This window comes from Lissotriton vulgaris, chromosome 1_1, assembly GCF_964263255.1.
Source record: "Lissotriton vulgaris chromosome 1_1, aLisVul1.2, whole genome shotgun sequence".
Classification (NCBI taxonomy): Eukaryota; Metazoa; Chordata; class Amphibia; order Caudata; family Salamandridae; genus Lissotriton; species Lissotriton vulgaris.
Window position 1 is genome coordinate 432498354 of NC_141685.1, and position 21160 is coordinate 432519513.

At 42.6% G+C, this 21160-nt stretch overlaps 1 protein-coding gene across 1 annotated transcript in view; it reads left to right on the forward strand.

The window, feature by feature from the left end:
* Positions 1–21160, forward strand: part of FGGY (FGGY carbohydrate kinase domain containing) — a 1923203-nt gene that overhangs the window by 1606591 nt on the left and 295452 nt on the right. The window contains exon 14 of the mRNA XM_086953024.1: positions 1510–1604. Coding sequence (XP_086809150.1) covers positions 1510–1604 — 95 coding nt within the window. The remainder of the gene's footprint in view (positions 1–1509; positions 1605–21160) is intronic.

Consider the following 21160-nt stretch of genomic DNA (forward strand, 5'->3'; position numbering starts at 1 on the left):
CGGCTGCACATTTTCTACTTTCATCCCGAGCAGCCAGTGCAGGTGAAGGGCTTTGTTATTTTAAATTCCAACTGAGCCCAAAAGGAGGGCCGAAGTTAAGGAGCCATCAGGCCTCCTTTTGATTGAGTATCGTGGCTGGGAAATTCCTGGAACCTCACACCTAGCAGCAAATCCAATGGAGGGGAGACAAATACTCACAGCTTGTTATTTCATAGGTATTTAGGAGAGGTATGCTTTTGACTTGGTTCAGACCCTATATAGAAAACATACGCATGCATTGTAAGATTGTCAGATGTGTTGATCTGTTTCAGAATTTACACAATTAACAGTTTAAATACAACTATTTTGTCTTATTTCTTTTATAGCGCTACTCATACCAATTCTGGGTGTCAGAGCACTTTACATCTCACGAACGCATTATATATTGGCAATAAATCATGTGTGTAAATCAATGTACAGGACATGTTATATAAGATAGTGAGGTTTACAGGGTGCAGGAGTCAAATGTCCTTCAGAGCTCACTGTTCTATATTAGAAGGGTTACAATTGAAGAACTGCAAGTAACAAAAGGATATATGTGTTAAAAGCAGTAACCCATTCAAACATCTAAATACAATAGAAATCTGTCATCTGTGTGTCACATGTGCTTTGCAGGAGACATATTAACACTCAATGCTACTTTGATTCAAAACTAGTAACAGACAAAGCATATATCTCTCCAGCAAGTGCATGCCCCTCCAGAGTTATCTTGCCGTTATTATTAATCCCTGCTTTTTACTGGGCACACAAAGATCTATGCAACAGGTGCCTTAACCCAAAAGATATTTTAAAATGTAGACTTTGCAACCATTAAGCAGAACAGAATTACTGCCAGTTTCTCCTAATTGACAATTTCTTCGTGGCGAAGTTTTGAAAAATAAATGTGTAGGTTGAAGTCCAGAGTTTGTGTTGGCGCTGTGCCACATTTCTGGGCATAACCCGACACAAAATCTAATTTGTTAAATATTGTAACACGCTCAAATGTGCTCATGATTGACCTGCTAAACATATGTGTGAGGTCTTAAGATCTGATGTCATTTCTTGTGATGTCACTTCCTTTGAGGTGATTGGTTGTGATGCCTCATGTAATATAACACTATGGGATATCACGTGCTATTATGTCATACTCCATGATGTCATTTGCATACTGCCTAACATGGTTAGTAGCCTCACATATTTTTTTAGAACTTGTGCACTGCCCATAATTAAGTATATTATGTATGTAATTTTATAAAAATCAAAAGATCTTGATTAATGTCAGACCTAAAAATGTATGTTCCAGAAGCTTACCAATCAGTTCTTTACAAGCAATACATATGCGGAAATGGCGTGCTGTTACTCGATAGTCAACAGACAAGTGGTGTCCTTTCTTTGGTTGATAGCACAAATACCCTGAAGTGTGTTTGGAATGTAAGATCTGGGCAGCACATTTTCCCTTTCCTTGACTGAGTTATTGATATCTCTGCCTAGGCATGCCTGTCGTCCTCTCCAAAGAAGTGGAGTCTGTCTTAGTGGGCGCCGCCATTCTCGGAGCCTGCGCCTGTGGGGATTTCGCTTCAATACAGGTATGATTAACCGCAGAGTGGAAACTTCTCAACTCGCCTGTCTCACATTGTCAGTTTTCTTCCTTGTTCACTTTCTATTCTTGCGAAACGTGGATCGGTGCCAAGCAACATGTTTCTGGCATCTCAAAGACCCAGCTTTGAGGCAATTAGATTGTATGAGCAGGTAAAGGAGGGCCGAGTGCACGCTGGAATCAACAGGTCTGCTCCTATGTAAAGTAGAGAAGGAGGCTGTTGTATCTCATAAGGTTTATTTGAGATAAATGATAAAACAGGTGGAGCCAGGAAGCACAACTAACAGCAGCAGAGGAAGGCTTCAACTGACCCTTCATGGAACAAGAATGCAAGAACAGTAATAGACATTCTACATGGTGGCACGCTCTAACGCGAGCCTTAAAGAAATATGCAAGTAATAAAAGAAGGCACAACATAACACATCCCCCCCCCCCTCACAATAATGGGCAAAAGGGACAGCAGAGGAAAGGCAAGGGAACAAGGGAAAGGAGGAAGGGACAAGGAGGGAAATAATAAACTACTTCACATAATCCTTAAGCCAACAAGGCAACACTCGTGTCCTATTAGAAACCTTAACTGTAGGTAGTGTGGGTGCTGAAACAGCATCATTATTAACAGCAGGAGAAGTTACTATTGGAAGGGGAGGTACGTTGTCATGCACATGACCAGTATCAACTGAGTTGGGTTCCTGTTCAATACTGACAGGTTTACGTGAGGATTTATTGGTCTGACAATCGTGAGAAACAGGAGAATCGGTTACCCCATCCCCCTCCCTTAATTGAGGCAGAGATCCATTAGGCGCAAGTTGAGACTGCAAACTGCTGCCTTGAAAGTAATCCTCAACCCAATCAAAATCAGTTAGTTTGTCTCTTACAATCTCATCTGCACCATGGTTTTGACAAATATCCAAAGCCACATCCTTCAGGTTCCAAACCTTCCCGTCACTTAACTTGACTGAGTTCCTAAGAACTTCCAGAACCTGTTTAGGCGAATCAAATTTGTTCTCCCCCTTCGAAACCCTGTACGGTTTCTTAATCCTGACCCAATCACCACTTTTTATAATGATATTTTTCACGCCATGGCGCTGATCATAGTAAGCTTTACTCTTGTCATGCACCAATTCCAAACTTTTCTTGACCTCAATAGGTGACCACTGCTGGACGTTATCTTTGAATAACCAACCAGGGTTGAATTTACACCTAGGTAATCTACCACGCATCATCACAAAAGGGGAAACTCCTGTGCAGTTATTTAAAGTCACCTTGTAAGACCATACAGCTTTTTGTATTTCCAGTTTCCAATCTAAACCTTTGTAATTTGCAGCTTGCAAAATCCCCTTAATAACTCTATTGAAACGCTCAACAGTTCCATTCCCACTGGGATTGTACAAAGAGGTCGTTTTGTGTGTGATACCACATTTTGCAAAATAGTCTTGGGCAACTTTGGACAAGAACTGTACACCATTGTCCGTTAGGATGTTAACGGGTAGACCTTCCACAATAAAAATTTTATCCAAAAACTTTAACACGGTCTGAGTATCCACACTGTCCACAAACTTCACTACGGGCCACTTGGTAAACAGATCAATGGCAACAAGCCCGTATTCCTTTGGGTCACCTACAGGGCCAAAAATATCTACTGCGATAGTTTCCCAAGGCATGTTAGGAATGAGTCCCTCACTCATAGCTGGTCTAAGAGTCCTCAAAGACTTGTCTGCAGAATTGCAAACAGAGCAACCTCTGACAAAGGTTTCCACTTCACTGTCAACTTTGGGCCACCAAAACAAATTTTTAACCGCTAGCTTAGTCCTTACTATACCGAAATGTCCCTCGTGACATAACTCTAAGACTTTTTTCCTCAGCCCAGAAGGTGGGACAATCCTGTCCCCTCTCAGTAGAACCTCTTTTTCAAATGATAATTCAGAACGTACCTCCCAAAATGGCTTCACAGTGCCAGACAAAAATCTCTCTTTCGGCCAGCCGTGACAAATAAACTTTGAAACTTCCACTAATTCCTTGTCAGCATTGTGTTCTCTTAACCAATCCTCCCTGCTAATGGCTGGAAAACCAGAATCATGAATAAATGCTATACTAATGTTTCCCCAAGGATCATCAACGCATTCTTCCAGAGGAGAAGGGAGTCTAGACAAACAATCAGCGACAACATTGTCTTTACCAGGTACATATGTGATCACGTAAATGTATTCCTTCATCCGCATAGAGATCCTTGCCAACCTGGCAGAAGCAGTAGCTGTGCCATCAGTGGATAAAATGTGGACCAACGGTTTGTGATCAGTCCTAATGTGAACCATTTTCCCCCAAACAAATGCACGAAAATGTTCTAAAGCCCAAGCGCAAGCCAAGGCTTCCCTTTCTATAATCGGGTATCTGCTTTCAGCAGGTGACAGGGCTCTGGATGCAAACAAAATTATTCTGTCTTTACCCTTCTCATCAACCTGTGATAAGACTGCGCCTAAACCCTTGTCACTTGCGTCCGTTGTCAGATAACAATCTAGATTAGGGTCAAAGCTAGACAAGGCGCTCACCTTTTGCAAATCCCGCTTGATTTCAACAAACTCTTTCTCACACTCTTTAGACCATTCAAATTTTACATTTTTCTTCAATAGGGATCTGATGTTGTATACCTTTGAAGCAAAGTCTTTGATGAACTTAGCACAATACTCAGCCATACCCAAAAAAGATTTGATTCCTTCTTTAGAATCAGGTGCAGGTGAGTTGACAATACATTCTATTAGTGAAGTTTTTGGTCTGACGCCCTCCTCACTAATTATATGACCCAGATATGAGACATTTCTTTCTCCAAATTTGCACTTAGACAGTTCAACAGTCAAACCAGCAGAACTAAGTGTGGTAAAAACTTTCCACAACTTGGTGTCATGATCCTCTTTATCGTTGCCAGCAATTAGAACATCATCCTGAAAGAAACTAATACCATCCATGTCACCAAACAATCTGTGCATTAGGCGTTGAAAAACAGCCGCGGCTGATGCAAGGCCGAATGGCATCCTTATAAATTGGAAACAGCCAAATGGTGTGATGAAGGCTGTTAGATGCCTAGACTCAGGATCCAAAACTACCTGGTGGTATGCAGCGGAAAGGTCCACTGTGGAAAACCAAGTCGCTCCCCTTAAGGAAGAAACCATTTCATTAATTTTGGGCAAGGGAAAACGTTCAATCACAATATTTTGATTAAAATGGCGTAAATCAATACATAAACGGATTTTTCCGTTGGGTTTCCTCGCTACGACTATTGGACTAATCCACTCCGAAGAGTCTACCTCCTCGATGACACCTTTGGCTAATAGACCCTGAATTTCCTTCTTGACTTCATCTCTTATCAAAAGGGGAATAGGCCTAACCTTATGCACTTTAGGTTGTGCATTGCGTTTGAGCATAATTCTATGCTCAAAGCCCCTAAGCTTGCCTAGCTGTCCGCTTACTACGTTGGTGAATGTATTTTTTAAAATATCTTCCAATTTGCTGCCCTCATCTACGACAAGCACCTTCTCTTTGCTATTCGGATCTAAGATGATATGGAGACTTTTCTGGTCATATCACCCCAGAACAGAAGGTCCTTTTTTTGCAATGTATAATTTGCCTCTGGCCATTCTGCCTTTAAATATAAAGGTAAGCCATCTGAAACCTAAAAGTTCAATTTTACCACCAGTATAACTTACCGGACTAACATCTGAGGCATTTAATTTATCCCCTATTTTCTGTGTAAAATTCTTTTTCCATATCTCCTCGTTGACAATCGTATATGGAGACCCCGAGTCTGCATATACCTTAACTTTAACGCCGCCAAAAGAGATTTCACAGATAGGTTTGCCCACCATTGCTTCATCAGTAAGGTTTAACATATAATTGCCTTCCTCAGTAATGTTCAACATGTAATTCCCTCTTATATTCTTTACACAACCACCTTCATCATCACTACTTCCATCAACACACTCATCCTCATTCCAAATACATTTGATATTAGTACGCCTACGGCACATTTTGCTAAAATGGCCAATGAGACCACAAATACCACACTTTTTTCGTAAAGCAGGGCATGACTTGTAGTAAGCCATATGCTCTTTGCTACCACAGCGGTAACACTTTTTATCTTCCAACTTGTTATCCATTCCTTGGTTCTTGTAAGGTTGACTAAAACTTTTGTTATAAGATTGTTTGTTCTGATATTTTGGTGTTCCTTGGATTTTGAAGACAGCCGATGACGCCTTGTCAGAATCTTTAACAGTATCTTTAATTACAGTAGCACATCTTCCCGACATTTCTGATTTCCTCATTATTGCGAGTACATCGTCGAGAGGTGCATCGCCATTAACCCAAAGGCGATCTTGAATAGGAGAATTATCATTGTGCATCACAAGCTGATCTCGAATAAGTTCGTCGTGTAAGTCTCCAAATTTGCAATCAATAGCCAGTTTTTTTAGGTCATCAACCCATTCGTCTACTAATTCATCCTTTTTTTGTTTTCTTTGGAAGAATTTGTGTCTCACAACACCTATACACACTTTAGGTGCGAAATATCTATCCATATCAGCAATGGCATTATCAAATTCACTTGAATCAGCGTCAGCTAATTTTTGCATACGTGAATATGTTTTTAATCCTTTAGGACCCAGTGAATGTAGAAGTATTCTTTTCTTTTGCTCCGGTTTCATTTTAGCATTTTCATCAATAGCACAGATGTAATTATTAAAATACTCTTTCCACTCCACCCACTTCATGTCTGGTTGTGATCCAGTAGCCCAAAAGGGTTGTGGGGGGCTAATGACAAAGCTTTGTTGAGCCATTACTGTTTCAGAAATATCTTCACTTTGGAGTTGATCCCCAGAATTCATATATGTATATAAGCAATGCAAGGATTTTGTGCAGTAATCCCGTTTAAAACACAACACTTGGTTGATTAACAATTAACAAGTGCCCCGACAGTCTCACCTGTTTATCTTTATCCTCCTTGGTAGACAGAAACGTTATTCAATGGTGTGAGCTAATGATGGATTAGCGCTGGTTCAATAAAGTTCGTTTTTTTTTTTTTTTTTAAAACTGCCTCGGTGACTGAGCCTCGGTAATTGAATCTTCCGAGATTTCCTCGACCAACCCAAAATGGCCGCTACGCAGGGTCACGCAACGTGACCTAGCGCGATTATGTCATCACGCGATTAACCCAGGTGCGCGTGATTGACGTAAGGCATTCCGTGGTCGCGCGTCGTCAGATCGTGCTTGGAACTCGGCTCCCGATTGAAAGATGCCGGCATGCGCGACCAACCGGAGCCTGCAAGTCAGTAAGTCTCCTTACAGTAAAGGAAAATATACGAACCAGCTTTTGAATCCGTTGAAATGTAGATGGCTCAGGTGATAGTAGAGATAAAAATAAATTCTTTGTAAAGCGATTCTCTTTTTCCCTTGTAGACGATAAAAAAGAGAAAAAAAAAATAATCCGAGGTTTTAGGTTGCAGGGTGTCGATCCCGATCGTCGCCAATTGTAAAGTAGAGAAGGAGGCTGTTGTATCTCATAAGGTTTATTTGAGATAAATGATAAAACAGGTGGAGCCAGGAAGCACAACTAACAGCAGCAGAGGAAGGCTTCAACTGACCCTTCATGGAACAAGAATGCAAGAACAGTAATAGACATTCTACATGGTGGCACGCTCTAACGCGAGCCTTAAAGCAATATGCAAGTAATAAAAGAAGGCACAACATAACATCCTACTGGGCCTCTAATCGGAGTAACTTTCATCACCAAGATCACACAAAATGTAGGTTGATGTTATTTATTTTTGAAGTGCCATTTAGCACTGTATTACATAATGTGACAGTACTGTTTTGCTCTTTTTTTATGGCGGGCAGTGTTGTTTTTGGAATTACGGTACTTTTTGCCTTATTTACAATTTATCCTGTCCACGGTGGACAAGACATCTGCCTCTTTTGTGATGGAGTCGCTGTCCATCAACTCTAAATATGGCCCATTGTTATTTATCCACAACCAAGAGCCTGTTGCTGCTAAGACTCCTAGCAATTTTCTTTATTGCATCACCCACCAAATCAAGGGGCCTATTGCGATGGCAGGGGCATCGGGTCCCGGGACCGACCGCCCATGTTGCAACGGTCCCCCTATAGACATCAGGATGCGCCTGCCACACTGGCAGGCGCATACTGCATTTCAAACGTAGCGGCGGGCAGTGCTGTCTGCAGCACCCGCTGCAATGTCAGAAATGCATGTCGTGCATTTGCATGCACAACATGACAGGCATCGCGCGATGCCTGGAACCTTGTGCATGCATATGCAGGGGGGTACTATAGGTACCCCCATGTGCACCCCCAACTCCCCAGCACCCTGGGGGTCCGCAACGGGCCCCAAGAAGCAAAGAGTGCATGCCTTTCCATGGCAGCAAATCCGCCATGGAAAGGCTGATCTCCGCCAACATCGTAATATGGATGGCGGTGTCTGCATATTTAACATGTTTTCTGCCCGGTCGACGAGCTGACGGGCGGAAAAGCGGCGGACGGTCTTTCCGTCTGCCGCAGACCCCCCTGCCATCCTAATATGGCGGGGGGCCTTTCTGTTGTGAATGGCGCGTAGTTTGCCTCTGCCGGGCCGCAGTGGCTACCGCTGGCCCGGCGGGGGTGAACCACCAGCCATCCTAATGTGCCCCTTAGTTATCTCTGAATGTTTGGACTGGGTTTACATGGGGGGGGGGGGGAAGACGAGAGAGAGAGAGAGAAGACTTATTCCTACTTTGGGCAGCCAAATAAATTAGGAGCGTGGACATTTGTGAATCTTCATGGCTTGCAATACTGTGTAAATTGTTTTCAAACTACAGGTAACTAGGCAAACTGCATATTTAGAAAAACACATTTGGAAAGGGCCTTTTTGTTGGCAACCAGCTGTGTTACACAGGGCCACCAATTCAGAGGTTCTGCGAAAAAAAGTAAAACCCATGAAACGAGTTTCCCTATCAGCTTCTTACCCTTTCACCAACCCAGCAGCACTGAACTTGACTAGGGTCCGCTTACCCGCCCACCAATCACTGGGCAGACCTTCACCCTAGTGCCTATCAATATCCCCTGGGCGGATACTGCATTCTCTTTTCCATTGTCTCCTAGGAAATGAAGATACATTGTGGAAAGGAATGGGAAAAAACTGGGGGTACTGATTGTATTTGTATACCTCCCATTTTCCCGATTGTGCATGCGCAGTTAAACAGTCAGACGCCCTTAGAGTACATCTCAAACCATATCTATGATGAAAATGGGCCATGGGAAAGTTGTCAATACCCACAAGCTCACGAGGTTTTGTTCACCAAATGTCTATGGCATTCACGCCCTGTAACGGACACTACTCACCAGTGGTAGCTTAGTCTGATGTAATATTTTTCCATACAGGTATAATACGGTGTGCAAGCAAATTGATTTTAAGTAGTGATTCCCATTATCTGAATTGCAAAAATGAGTATGCACATTTAAATCAAACCATTTGTGCATCTATGATTAACTTAGCTGTGCAAATAGATTTGTAAATTGGGCTCTTAGAATATAAACATTTGTAGTCTGTCACTACTTCGAACTATTTAAAAAATATATATTATTTGTACCTATGTTGGCTATGTGATGCAGAGTGGACCTATTTTTCATGCCTTGTAGTATTTACCTTCATTGTTTATTTCCAGCCAGCCATTTTGTATACCACCTTATCCATCAACAAGGTTCCTTTTTTGAGGTATTTGCAGCTTAACCAACGTTGCTTTTTAAATGTTTGTGTGTCAGTTTTTTTATCACTGATCTTCACTGTCTTCTCAGTAGAAACCTTTTGTTGGGCAAAGCAACGAGGAAGAAGCCACCGTCGGTCATTAAGTAGTTAGTGTTCCACGTAGCTCACATCAGTCTCTATTCTAGTTTGTTTGGTCTTTGCTAAGCAGGATGCTGCAGTGCCTGCTCAGTTTCATGACCTGAAAGCGAGAGAAAGACCCACATCTCTCAATCGACTTCATTCCTAGGGATAAGCACAGCAATCCTCTACTCATCTCCCAGGATACCAGATCACTTCTTACACTGGGCAAACTCACAACCCTTCTAGACATTCACAGTAATGCAATGCTAAAATGCTCTGCAGTGCTTAATTTGTAAATAAAAGCGTGCTGCTGCCCAAAGCTCTCTTCTGAAACACGCGGCTGCTGTAATTAAATGTAAATACTGGCTCTATGCCGCATTCCTCTTTGCTGCACTACAAGCTAACTCTGGTGATCAGGTGTTGGCAGCAAAACATTCCCAGCACATTTCACACTACAATCAACCATTCTCCCAACCAAGCCACCCCTCTGCTACTAGGCATCAGCGCCTCATCAGGGGCATTAAGCCCTATATGTGAATGTAAATTCTATACTATACTTAAAAGAGAAAGTATCTCACACTTAAACGTATAGTTTGCATTTTTGAAGTATTGTTATATATTGTTATACATTCTTTGGTTGTCTTCGAGAAGAGAGATGAAATAACCTTTTTTTCAAGTGCGTTTTGCTTATATTTGTAGCACGCTAGACACAAAAAGTCACAGGAAAGTACAAGAGGCTTGCATAACTCCTTGGAACTTTTCCCAAACTGATCTACTTTTGTCTTCTGTTTTATTTTAATTGAAGCAATAGATACAGAGCAGCAACTACAAAGCCTGTTCTATTTGCATGCAAAGCTTTCCTGAAATCTTGAAAGTCAGACCAGGTAGGGGGCACACAGGTGTTACTGAGACTCAGCCTTGAGATTTGAGTCCATGTACAACCGATGTCCTGGGCCCTGTCACAGGACAGGGAGGCAGTGTAGACCAATATCACTTTGAAGTCTAAAGTAGGGCTTCAAAGACTCCTGAACATCACTCAGAGCTATTCTGAGGCAAATGATCTAATAGTTAACCTTGAGAAAACTCAATCTATGACCATCAGTAAAAGAAAAAGAAAAACCTTCACGTGGCTCTGGAACAAATCTCGCATTAAAGATACGTCAATATATAAATATCTAGGCGTGAAAATTGACAACGGCGGCCGATTCACTGCACAAAGGTCTTGCATCAAAGGCAAAGGGATAGCTCTAGCAATTGCTTTAAAAACCTTGAATAACAAGCTATCTGGTCCATCATTAACACCACTGGTACAAGCTATCCGAGCAAAACTTCTGCCAACAATCACTTATGGAAGTGAGGTTTTACGAGGCAGAGATGCAATAATACTTGACAATACAATCACAGCCGCATATAGAATCATCTTTAGTCTTCCTAAGTGGACCTCCCCATCACAGATTAGGCTGGAGTTTGGCATTCAACAACAGCTCCTGGGACGCCAGGGGGCCTACATCTGTGTATGGGACAAAGTGAGGAAATCTGCACAGGGAACCTTGAACGATCATCTATGGAGGGAAATAGAGCAGACTTCGACCTCGCCTGCAGCCAAATATCTTGCAAAAAGTCTTGTAAACACCGGGCTGGAACAGCTCTGGGCATCCTCCTTAGACCATGAAACCTTCAACAAACTGGTTAAGAAATCTATCAAACACCAGTCGTGGGTACAAGACAAAACAGTTTTTGCAAAAAGAACGCATGCTTGGATGATTTTGAATTCTTACTCGGCAAAAGCTCCTCAGAACTATTTGGGCTTGGGCTATGCAAAAAAGACAAAAATGAGCTTCTTAAAATACAGATTTGGGCTGCTGCCCTGCATCCAGCATTTCCCGCACTGGTTAAAAAAGAAAGCAGGTTTGTCATGCCGGCTATGCGGTCATAGAGACGAAGACATGATTCACCTACTATGCTCTTGCGAGAAATTGTTGGATGAGAGGAAATCCCTTTTAAAACAACACTTTATTCGGCTTGGGATACGTACACGAAGGAGCGCAGTACTAACATGCTTTTCATCTCAGGACCCTCAATTGAGCTGCAGCCTGGTAAAATTTTTGAAGGCTGTGGGGGACAAAATGCCAGGTCCAGAATATTGAATTGACTTGGTTCCAACTTGTCTTGTAATACAAATCATACTTAATATCAAATACTGAGAGATAACTGAATGGCTGATATGATTTTAAAATTACTAAGAAAAGAACATAAATGTTCATACAATGATGGTTTTAAACATATGTGATTTTACATTGTGCTTCAATTTTTATGTTTTGTATTGCATTGCATTGGTTTTAATTAACTGTGCAAAATTACTTACTTTGAAGTCTTACCTCTTCATGCAGTCAATTCTTCTACTTAGTTTGTCTGAAAGGAACCTCTCTCTACGGATCTGTTGACGTGTTTTGGCTTACAACATTCAGGCCTTCTCAGGACAAAATGCAGGGAAGTGCAGTATTCCAATCCTAGTAAATTAATTGGATATTACATCCTGTCTGTAGTAGAACCTGGGACTGGCATATAATTCCAGGGGAGAGCATACTTGCCCATTACTTTGTACAACCTGACCATTAGGGTACCGCATTGCTATCTCAATTATACCTTGCGGGATTGGTCTCACTTACGGTTTGTAGTGCTCCTGTATGTAGTTCTTCCCATTGCCTTCGCCATCAAACGAGTGGCGTGGTGATGTATCTTTATGCACTATGTGGTACTACTTTAAGAAATGGTGTGGAAAAATTGATAAATGATTCAGTATTGACATTCTCCCATGGTTTGTAATATATGAAGTATGCAAAGGCAATACTTGTGAAGTGGTTTCTTGAATACAATACATAATAGTAATAGATTCTCCATAGTGACTTATTCCACTGTTGTGTAAAAGGCATACAATGAATCTATCCCTATAGCGAACCCCTCTTTTTCATATTGATATTTGCAGGTTCACATAGGGTCATTTGGGTACTCTCTTATAACTGTATGTTCCTCCAAGCAGAAGCAGCTGTTCCAGATAGGCTGCAGTCACATGGAGGATCATGCATAGTTCACAATGCTGTTTAGACGTTACGTGAAACCTTGTGTCCGAACAAAAGTGTTCAACCCACCTGCGTATCCTGTTGCAAGCTCACAGGAGTTCCTAGGGGAACTGAGAGTCCCAAGATCCTCGTTTTAGGATTCCTGGTACACGATTGAAGAGTGAGCCAAAGAACCTTGAGCAGGGTACTCACAGATTCTCCCTTCAGTCATGTTTTGGTCTACTCCTTCATTGTTCCTTCTGTCAGTCCACACTGGCCGCCACTTCAGTTGCTCCGCCACCATGGAGGTTGCCCAAAAATATATCTGGCCTGATATTGGGACCAGGGACACACTCTACAGTAGCAAGGAGCTCACAACTGCTCAGGACAGCACATATCATGTCCTTAATAGAAGTTTGCAATTTGTTCAGTAGTCAGTCGGCTCTTCTGGACAGCACCTCCACCAGGCAGCGATAGCCAGACCTCTTCCCCTGGACAGATTTTTGCAGGAAAACCTCCAGAACCTCTGCCTCAGAAGGCCAGGAAGACTCCTTCACCAAGGCAGACCTGCAGCGTCTCCCAGTAAATAATTGCAGACTTGTTCAGATGATATCCCCCACACCACTGGTTCTCAAGAACACCAGCCCTTGATCTTAGAGGTTTCCCCAACATCCTTTGGGGTGTTGCCTACCCTCGTCAGTTAAAAGTAATGGAACAGTGACAGTTTCAATCTTTCTATTACACTCCTTTATCAAACATGGTTTGTGTATTGCACATGTGCTAGTTGTGGAACTACTTTATACCTGTTCCGTCACTTTGTCTATCCTTCTTTCTCCAGGGGATGCACATGTTTTTTAGGTCTTGTAGAGAGACCTATTACGGTGAACCCAAAAACTTTAACTAAAGCGGATTTCCACGAGTGCATGTGTTCTCGTGACCGCGCTTTTATCCGAGCCGCCTGCCTCCGGGAGCTTCAAATTAAAGCCATCTGTTGCTTCCCCAGCGCACTCGGCCTCACTTCTCCTTCCCCTAATTAAGACACACTTCTTTCACGGCGGCTGTGCTTCAAAGGGATCCGCTCCGCCCCCTGCTGCATTCACTGTCCCTCCACGTTCCCTCTTCTTCCTTCCTCTCTCCGTCTCCCTCGTGACACCTCTTTGCCCACTTCTTGTTTTTAAGGACTTGTGCCCTGGTAGACGTTTGTAGCTTGTTTTGATTTATTGTTGAGCACTAACCCCTTGCCCCCACTGCTGTGACAAATCCTGCAGCTGAAGCAAGTTATTGCTGCTGGGCCAAAGTCGGTGTGTACCCGTGATAATAAACACACTATCCGTCGCAGGAGTCAAGAAGTACTGCTCTGTGTGATTCACTACTTGACCTTAGCTCACTTCAGGTTCCCTGGTCATCGCATTCCCCTTTCGGATTCTCCTTCTTTCCCTCCTGCTAACATTCTTCTGAATATCACTCTCTCCCCACCAAGCACTCTTATCCTACCTCACCTCTGTGTGTCTTGCTGCCTGCCCTCGACTTCAATACTCTCATGCCTCTGTGTTCTGCATCCCTCTCTTATTCACTTTTAATTTAATGTTTACTTCACGCACTCAAACATGTATTCTTTCACCCAGAGACTGCTGCAAGCTTCTAATTGTCTTTGCAGTGTGTGCGTTGTTTGTGCACTTTCCATCTGCACTTCAATTCCCTCTCCCTCCACCACCACAGATCGCGTCACTCTGCTGGCCTCTCCACTCTCCCCGCCACCCCGCCTCTCTATACTGCAGCAGGCCGAGAGGGAATGCCATAAAGAAACCTTTCTGAAATCTCTGCTGGGCCTGTGACTGCCTTTCTTCCAGATCGCTCTTTGCATCTGTTCACTTTCTCAGAAAAAATACTTTTCTTCTGGCTCGCTGCTCTGTGTGATTCACTACTTGACCATAGCTCACTTTAGGTTTCCTGATAGCCGCATTGCACTGTCGGATTCTCCTTCTTTCCCTCCTGCTTACATTCTCCTGAATATCAGTCTCTCCCCACCAAGCACTCTTAGCCTGCCGCACCTCTGTGTGTCTTGCTGCCTGCCCTCAACTTCAGTACGCTCCCGCCTCTGTGTTCTGCATCTCTCTCTTACTCACTTTTAATTTCATGTTTACTTCACACACCCAAACACGTATGCTTTCACCCAGAGACTGCTACAAGCTTCAAATAGTCTTTGCAGTGTGTTGCGTTGTTTGGGCACTTTCCATCCGCGCTTCAATTCCCTCCCCTCCCCCACCACAGATCGCATCACTCTGCTGGACTCTCCACTCTCCCCGCCACCCCCGCCTCTCTATACTGCAGCAGGCCGAGAGGGAATGCCATAAAGAAACCTTTTGAAAATCTCTGCTGCTCAGGAAGTGCCTAGTGCACCCATCCTCGCATTCCCAGACAGCGCTCCCAGCTGAGGTGTGACCAACAATGCAGTTGTTTTGAATAACAGACATTTTCAAATATATGCAAACCCAAGAACAATTTAACTGTCTGCGCTGCGCACTTACACACTGCTCCCTCTCACACTGCCACCTCACACATTAGCCCCCACACACTGCCCCCTCACACACAACCCCCCAAACGGACACCCCCCCCACACACACACCCCAACACACCCACACACAACCACACACACAACCCCACACACACAACTCCACATACAGATACACACACAACACCACACACACACAACCACACACACAACACCACACACACAAGACACACACAACTCAAAAAACAAACACCACCCCACACACACAAGCACACATACAACTAAACACACACACAACACCACACACACACAACCCCCCCACACACACAACCCCCACGCACACACCAACACACACACACCCCCCACACACACCCCTCACACACACCCCACAAACACACAACAAACAAAAAAAACCTCACACACAGAACACCACACACAACGACACACACACAATTCCACACACACACAACACCACACAAACCACCACACACACAACCCCCCCACACACACACATACACACACACCCCACACACAACCCCACAAACAATCCCACACACATAACTCCACATACACACACAACCCACACCACACACAACCCCACACACAACACCACATACAACCCAACAGACACAACACACACACAAATCAACACACAAACACAACCCCACACACACAACCGAACACACACACAACCCCACACACACAACTACACACACACACCACACACACACACACCACACACACAACCCCCCACACACAACCCCCCACACACACAACTGCACACACACACCACTGCCCACACACAAAACCCCCAACACACTCACAACCCCACACACATTGCAATACAAATGCTATAGGTGTCACATTTGCAAATGTAATAACTCTTGACATTGTAAAGGACAAAGCTATTAATGTCAGTAATTTCAAAAACACGTCAATAACATTTTTGACATTTACAATACCAATAGCTTAAACTTTCCAAATGCGAGACCTATTGCATTGCAAATAGGTGTCACATTTGCGAAAGTTAAAACGATTGGCATTGTAAATGACAAAGCTATTAATTTCGCTATTTTCAAAACCAACACATAAATAAAAGATTTGGCATTTACAATACCAATAGCTCAAACTTTCCTAATACGAGGCCTATTGCATTGCAAATGCTTGTTTACCTGGTGACAGAATGCATCAGAATATGATTATAGGAATCTGCACCTGGAGAAACCCACAGCATAAGCCCAAAGAGAAGAGAAGCCTTCACTTCTGATGTCTATGAACAAAGGCTCTGAAAGAGGCTATCCCTGCAGTTCAGGGGGGAATACTGTCTCCACAATCTTCACATCCTCCACCTATTTCCTCAGTCTGACCAAGACAGCACCAAAAGGCAGGACACAACAAAAAGTCACTCTGTAGGTCTAGACTGAGCCTTCTCTCCATCGTCCCACACTTCACTGCCTGGAGCCAAACGAAAGCCTCAGATATGCTACCAATATACATTGTTGGTTACTTCTAATCTCCATCTTGTACAGCATAATTGCAGTGGCAATTCAAAATAGATTCCACTGACTAACAGTCATACAATGCACACACTCCACTGGCTCAGTTTACCATCTACTTATATCACATGAATACCTAACACAAACACACTCCCCTGGCATATATTACCATCTACTTATATTACATAACTATGCAACACAGGCACAAATGCAGTAGCAAAGGACTCAGTCACATAAGACTTGGGCAGAACGTGAGAGGGGCAAGCCCAAAACTGCAACGTGCTGCCACCACTACCGTACTCATATCAGCCGAAAAAGATACGCATGGTGCACCATTCCATACCACAGAGCCCCTCCCTTGGACGTTTTTATATGAATTATGCTCTTTTCTACAGCATGTAAACATGACAGTTGTGCATGCTGAGGCCAGAAAAGTCAACAATATAGTACAGACTTGCATCATGGTAACTTGGGACAGTAGTGTATGCCTGCAAATCCATGAAGTTCATATTTACATCCCAACACTGATAGTCAGGGATCTCTGGAGCAAGTCCTCACACTTTACTAGGACTTTAAATGGACATTTGTGTAATCCTTTGTTGACATTGTCAGTAAAGTGTCTGGTCAATCATTTTCTAGAAATATCCATGGAATGAAGAGTCTCTCTGCAACCATCGGAATATAGTAATTTGATTGACTTAAAAAAAGAAAATACACCTAGAGAGATAACATGGAAGATCTGGATGAATCCACTCATGAAAAAACAAAGGATCCTAAATGTCATCCTTTCTTCCATTAAGGGTTGTTTCTATAGTCTCTGTGATATGGTTGCACTTTCCAAGTGCCCCTGCTTTCTACTGGTAACATGAACCCTCTGGAGTGTCCTAGATGCATCTTTTTTTCAGCTGGTGAAGGTCTTCACCCCAAACTCTGTATTTTTCAAGTTCAAGAAGTTTTTATTTGATAATGACAAAAGAAAATCCAGGTGTCAAAACAAAGTACATTGGAGTAATAATGTGAAGACTATTAGCAGAATAAAACAATCATATATAGCAAATAATGTAAGAGGGTAAATCTGGGTACTAGATAAAAGAGAAAGGGAAAGGGATCAAATTTGGACCAAGATTCGCAAATCCTCGAGAGCAGCAACCCTTACACAGACTCTATTTTTTACTTACAATAGACTTCTCCTCACGCCTCATGATCTCCACAAACGCTTCCCTACCACTCCCCACACATGCTGGTCCTGTTCATCCCCACAAGCTACTTTATTTCACATGTTATTCTTGTGCACTCATGTCCACAGGTTTTGGTTACAGGTTTGGGCTCAAATTAACTTGATTTTCCATACTTGTATCCCCTTTTCTCACACACACATTTTCATGGGCAGCCTTTCCCCTTGTTGGGATAACATTGACCTAAAGCCTCAGATTGTCGACTTGCTACTAGCTGCTGCCTTTCAACAAATAACGGTCAACTGGAAGGACTTCTCCAACATTTCCTTCAAACTCTGTATTTTTATTCAACCCAGAGTGAAATAAACTTTAGATCACTGTGAAATTTCCGGCACCTACCGGGACATAGTTTGTAGACCAGATTATCATTTTTATGGCTTTCCGCCATTAGAAGGTTTGGGGCGCGGTACAAAGTATTAACTTAACTTACTCCTATAACCTACCATTCGGACTCAATATTGAGCCTGTTTCTTCTAGTATGTGTTTTTATCTTCATTTTTTATTACTCTTTTTCAAGGTTTTTTCTGGCGAGGCTGTCTGTTTTTGAGTGTTCCCACTTTGTGTTTTTTCTCGTAGGGTAATCCAGTCATCTCCCTCTCATTGCTGACCTCTTTCCTTTCCCCCTGATTCTGGGTCTGTGTTTGTGTAGTTTGTGTAACACCGGCAGCAGCGCGCTTTGTAGCCTACCTCTGGTCCGTTCTGCTTCACTTCTCCCTGTGTGGTTCTCCACCCCCTCTCAACCCTTCTCTGTAATTGTATTTGTGTTGTGCTTTCTGCCCTACTTTCACCCTACTGCTGTGGTCCTGTGCCCTGGACTATTCCAGTGTCTGCTCTACCACAGTTTGCAATATTGTAGCAAGCAATTCACTGTATGTGATGTTGTGACATACAGTATTTATTTTGATATCTTTGCTACATGTGCTTTAGTTACATTAATACGTCTGGCAGTTATGTGTTATTTCTTTTTTCTTTAATGGTGATGAAGAATTTAAAAACAAAAAAATGCACAACAGTTTATAAAATTGTATTTGCTCCAATCATGACTTCTGTCTTTCCAACATGGCTTCATCCATCTATAATTCTGGCACTGTCAGAGGCCGTTCTACACAAGCTTTGAACCGTACCAAACTATTTCATGTGCATGACCCGGTTCTCAGTTCTGTTAGGTCATCACATGCACAGAGGCACCCAAAAAAAGAAAAATCAATTTAAACTGCGTTGAAGGTGATAACTAATAACGAATTAGTTTTACGATTTTAAAGCTATAAAAATGCATTTGGTACTCACTGTCTTGGATAATGGCCAGGCATGAGGTGCAAAGGCTGAGCTAGTTTAAATCTGTATGAGTAATAGAGATTAAAGCCATCTTTTAAAAAGAAGACACTGTCTAAATCTTGGTGCATTTTAGGAGCTGTGATTACGATAAAACAAGAAACAAAGAATATCCTGGTAAGACACTTGCTGTCTTTTTCAGTTTATTTAGACCATGGATCAGCTTATATTGTCGTCAGGAATAAACAGATTTATTAACCTCGATGATAACTTTCTCAGTGACTGAAATCAGAGTTTGGGTGGACTAATAAAAAACTGAGTTCAAGTACTTTTGTGTTAATGGTCAGTGGCGGCTCCTCCGCTAAGGCGGAGGAGCGTCGTTCCACTCCTCATGGAGCAGTGTAAACGAAAAAATCAAAGGATAATAACTGAAGTTATTATCATTTAATTTTTCATATCGTCAGGCTAGGATTGGGGCGGGGCTTGGCTCCCGTGACATTGGGGAGGATGAGTGGTTGTGCACTATGTAAAGTGTGCATGAATGATTGGCCACTCAGCCCGGCCAAACAGTCATACACACTTCGCATGTTCTCCATTCATGGTGCGTTACAGCCTCCACGGAGAACATCGCCAGGCACCCATTGCCCGGGTGAGCACCAAGCTACGGCGCTCAGACCAATCACAGTGCTGCATTGCAGCATTGTGATTGGCTCGGGGGAAGCATGGGTGTCTCCCAGAACAGACTTACTCAACGCAGGCGAGACGGAGGAGAGACGCGGCTAGATCAGGTCTGTAATTGTTTTTTATAAACCGCCCACCCCACGCCTCCCGTACCTTACCAGCAACAACTGTTAATGGTTATCTATTTTCAATAATTTTTACAGGTCTGATCATTGATTTATTTTTTAAAGCTTTATTTTTCAGGTGGATCTGCATTAAACATTGCAGTGGTTTAGAAATTAATCACAGAATGCAGGAAGCAGTAGAGGGTGGGCAAGATCCCAGGTCATAATAAGCAATCACATGCCAATCTCATATGCACACCAGTCGATGACATTTACCCAATCCCCACCCAGAGGCAAGCCATTATTCGGAGCCTTCACTGTCCTCACTACACGCTGCAGCCCCAGGGGATGAGAGCCTACCTCCTAGGTCTCGCCACACAATGACATCCTCCTCCCCTTAACCATCACTTGTGCTAAGCTTCATGTGGGCCTTCTCCACTAATGACCATTCAGTCACATAGAGCTGATCATTTTAGCAGTTAGGACATACTTTTTCAACATTTCATTTCTTTATTGGAATGTTCATTATTTGATACATATTATGCAAGAGTAATGCCACTGCATAGGCATCACAATACAAACGTGGAAATTACAACTAGTGGATAGCCTCAAAAGAACTTTAAAGTTTTCTGTATTTTAACTAGTTTGAAAGAAAAGACACTAATACAAACTATAATGTATCAGGAGATATAACTACCTGGGGTGGTGTTGCGCCTTCGGCTCCCTTTATAAGAAGGCATACTCCTGTCATCTTTACAATTGTACTTTATACTTTCTGAAGCTAATGGTTTTGCTTGTTCTCCATAGGACAATTGAGGCATCTAAAGTGTGGCCTCTTTGATGAACCTCTTGTCCCTCACAGCACCCACACCACCGATTCATCTTTAAGCTTTCAGGTTCATAATAAGTTCAAGGCTGTCTTGCATTGTCACATTGTAAATGACGTGCTCAGTCCTCGACATATATGGATGAGTTATAGACTTAAAAGCTGGAAGATGAATTCATGATTGAATTTATAAAAACAGGAAAGAAACACTTTTGTAATTAAAAAGTGAATAGGAAGAATGGAAGCGTCTTGAGAAGCTATGATTTTGTTATTTCTTCAAAGGATTTTATTTATACATTGCTTATGAATTGAGCCCTGTTCTATGCTTAACAATGCAGTTGCAAAAGAGAACACATATCATACAAATTTCACATATTCCTACACTGGTGTTAAAGGAGAAATATGCTCCCTTGTAAATTGCTACTTTACAATCCGTTTCCAAGGTCTAGTAGTTCAGGGTTTTATTTCAAGGGTAGTAGATCTGCTGCTGACTAAAAAT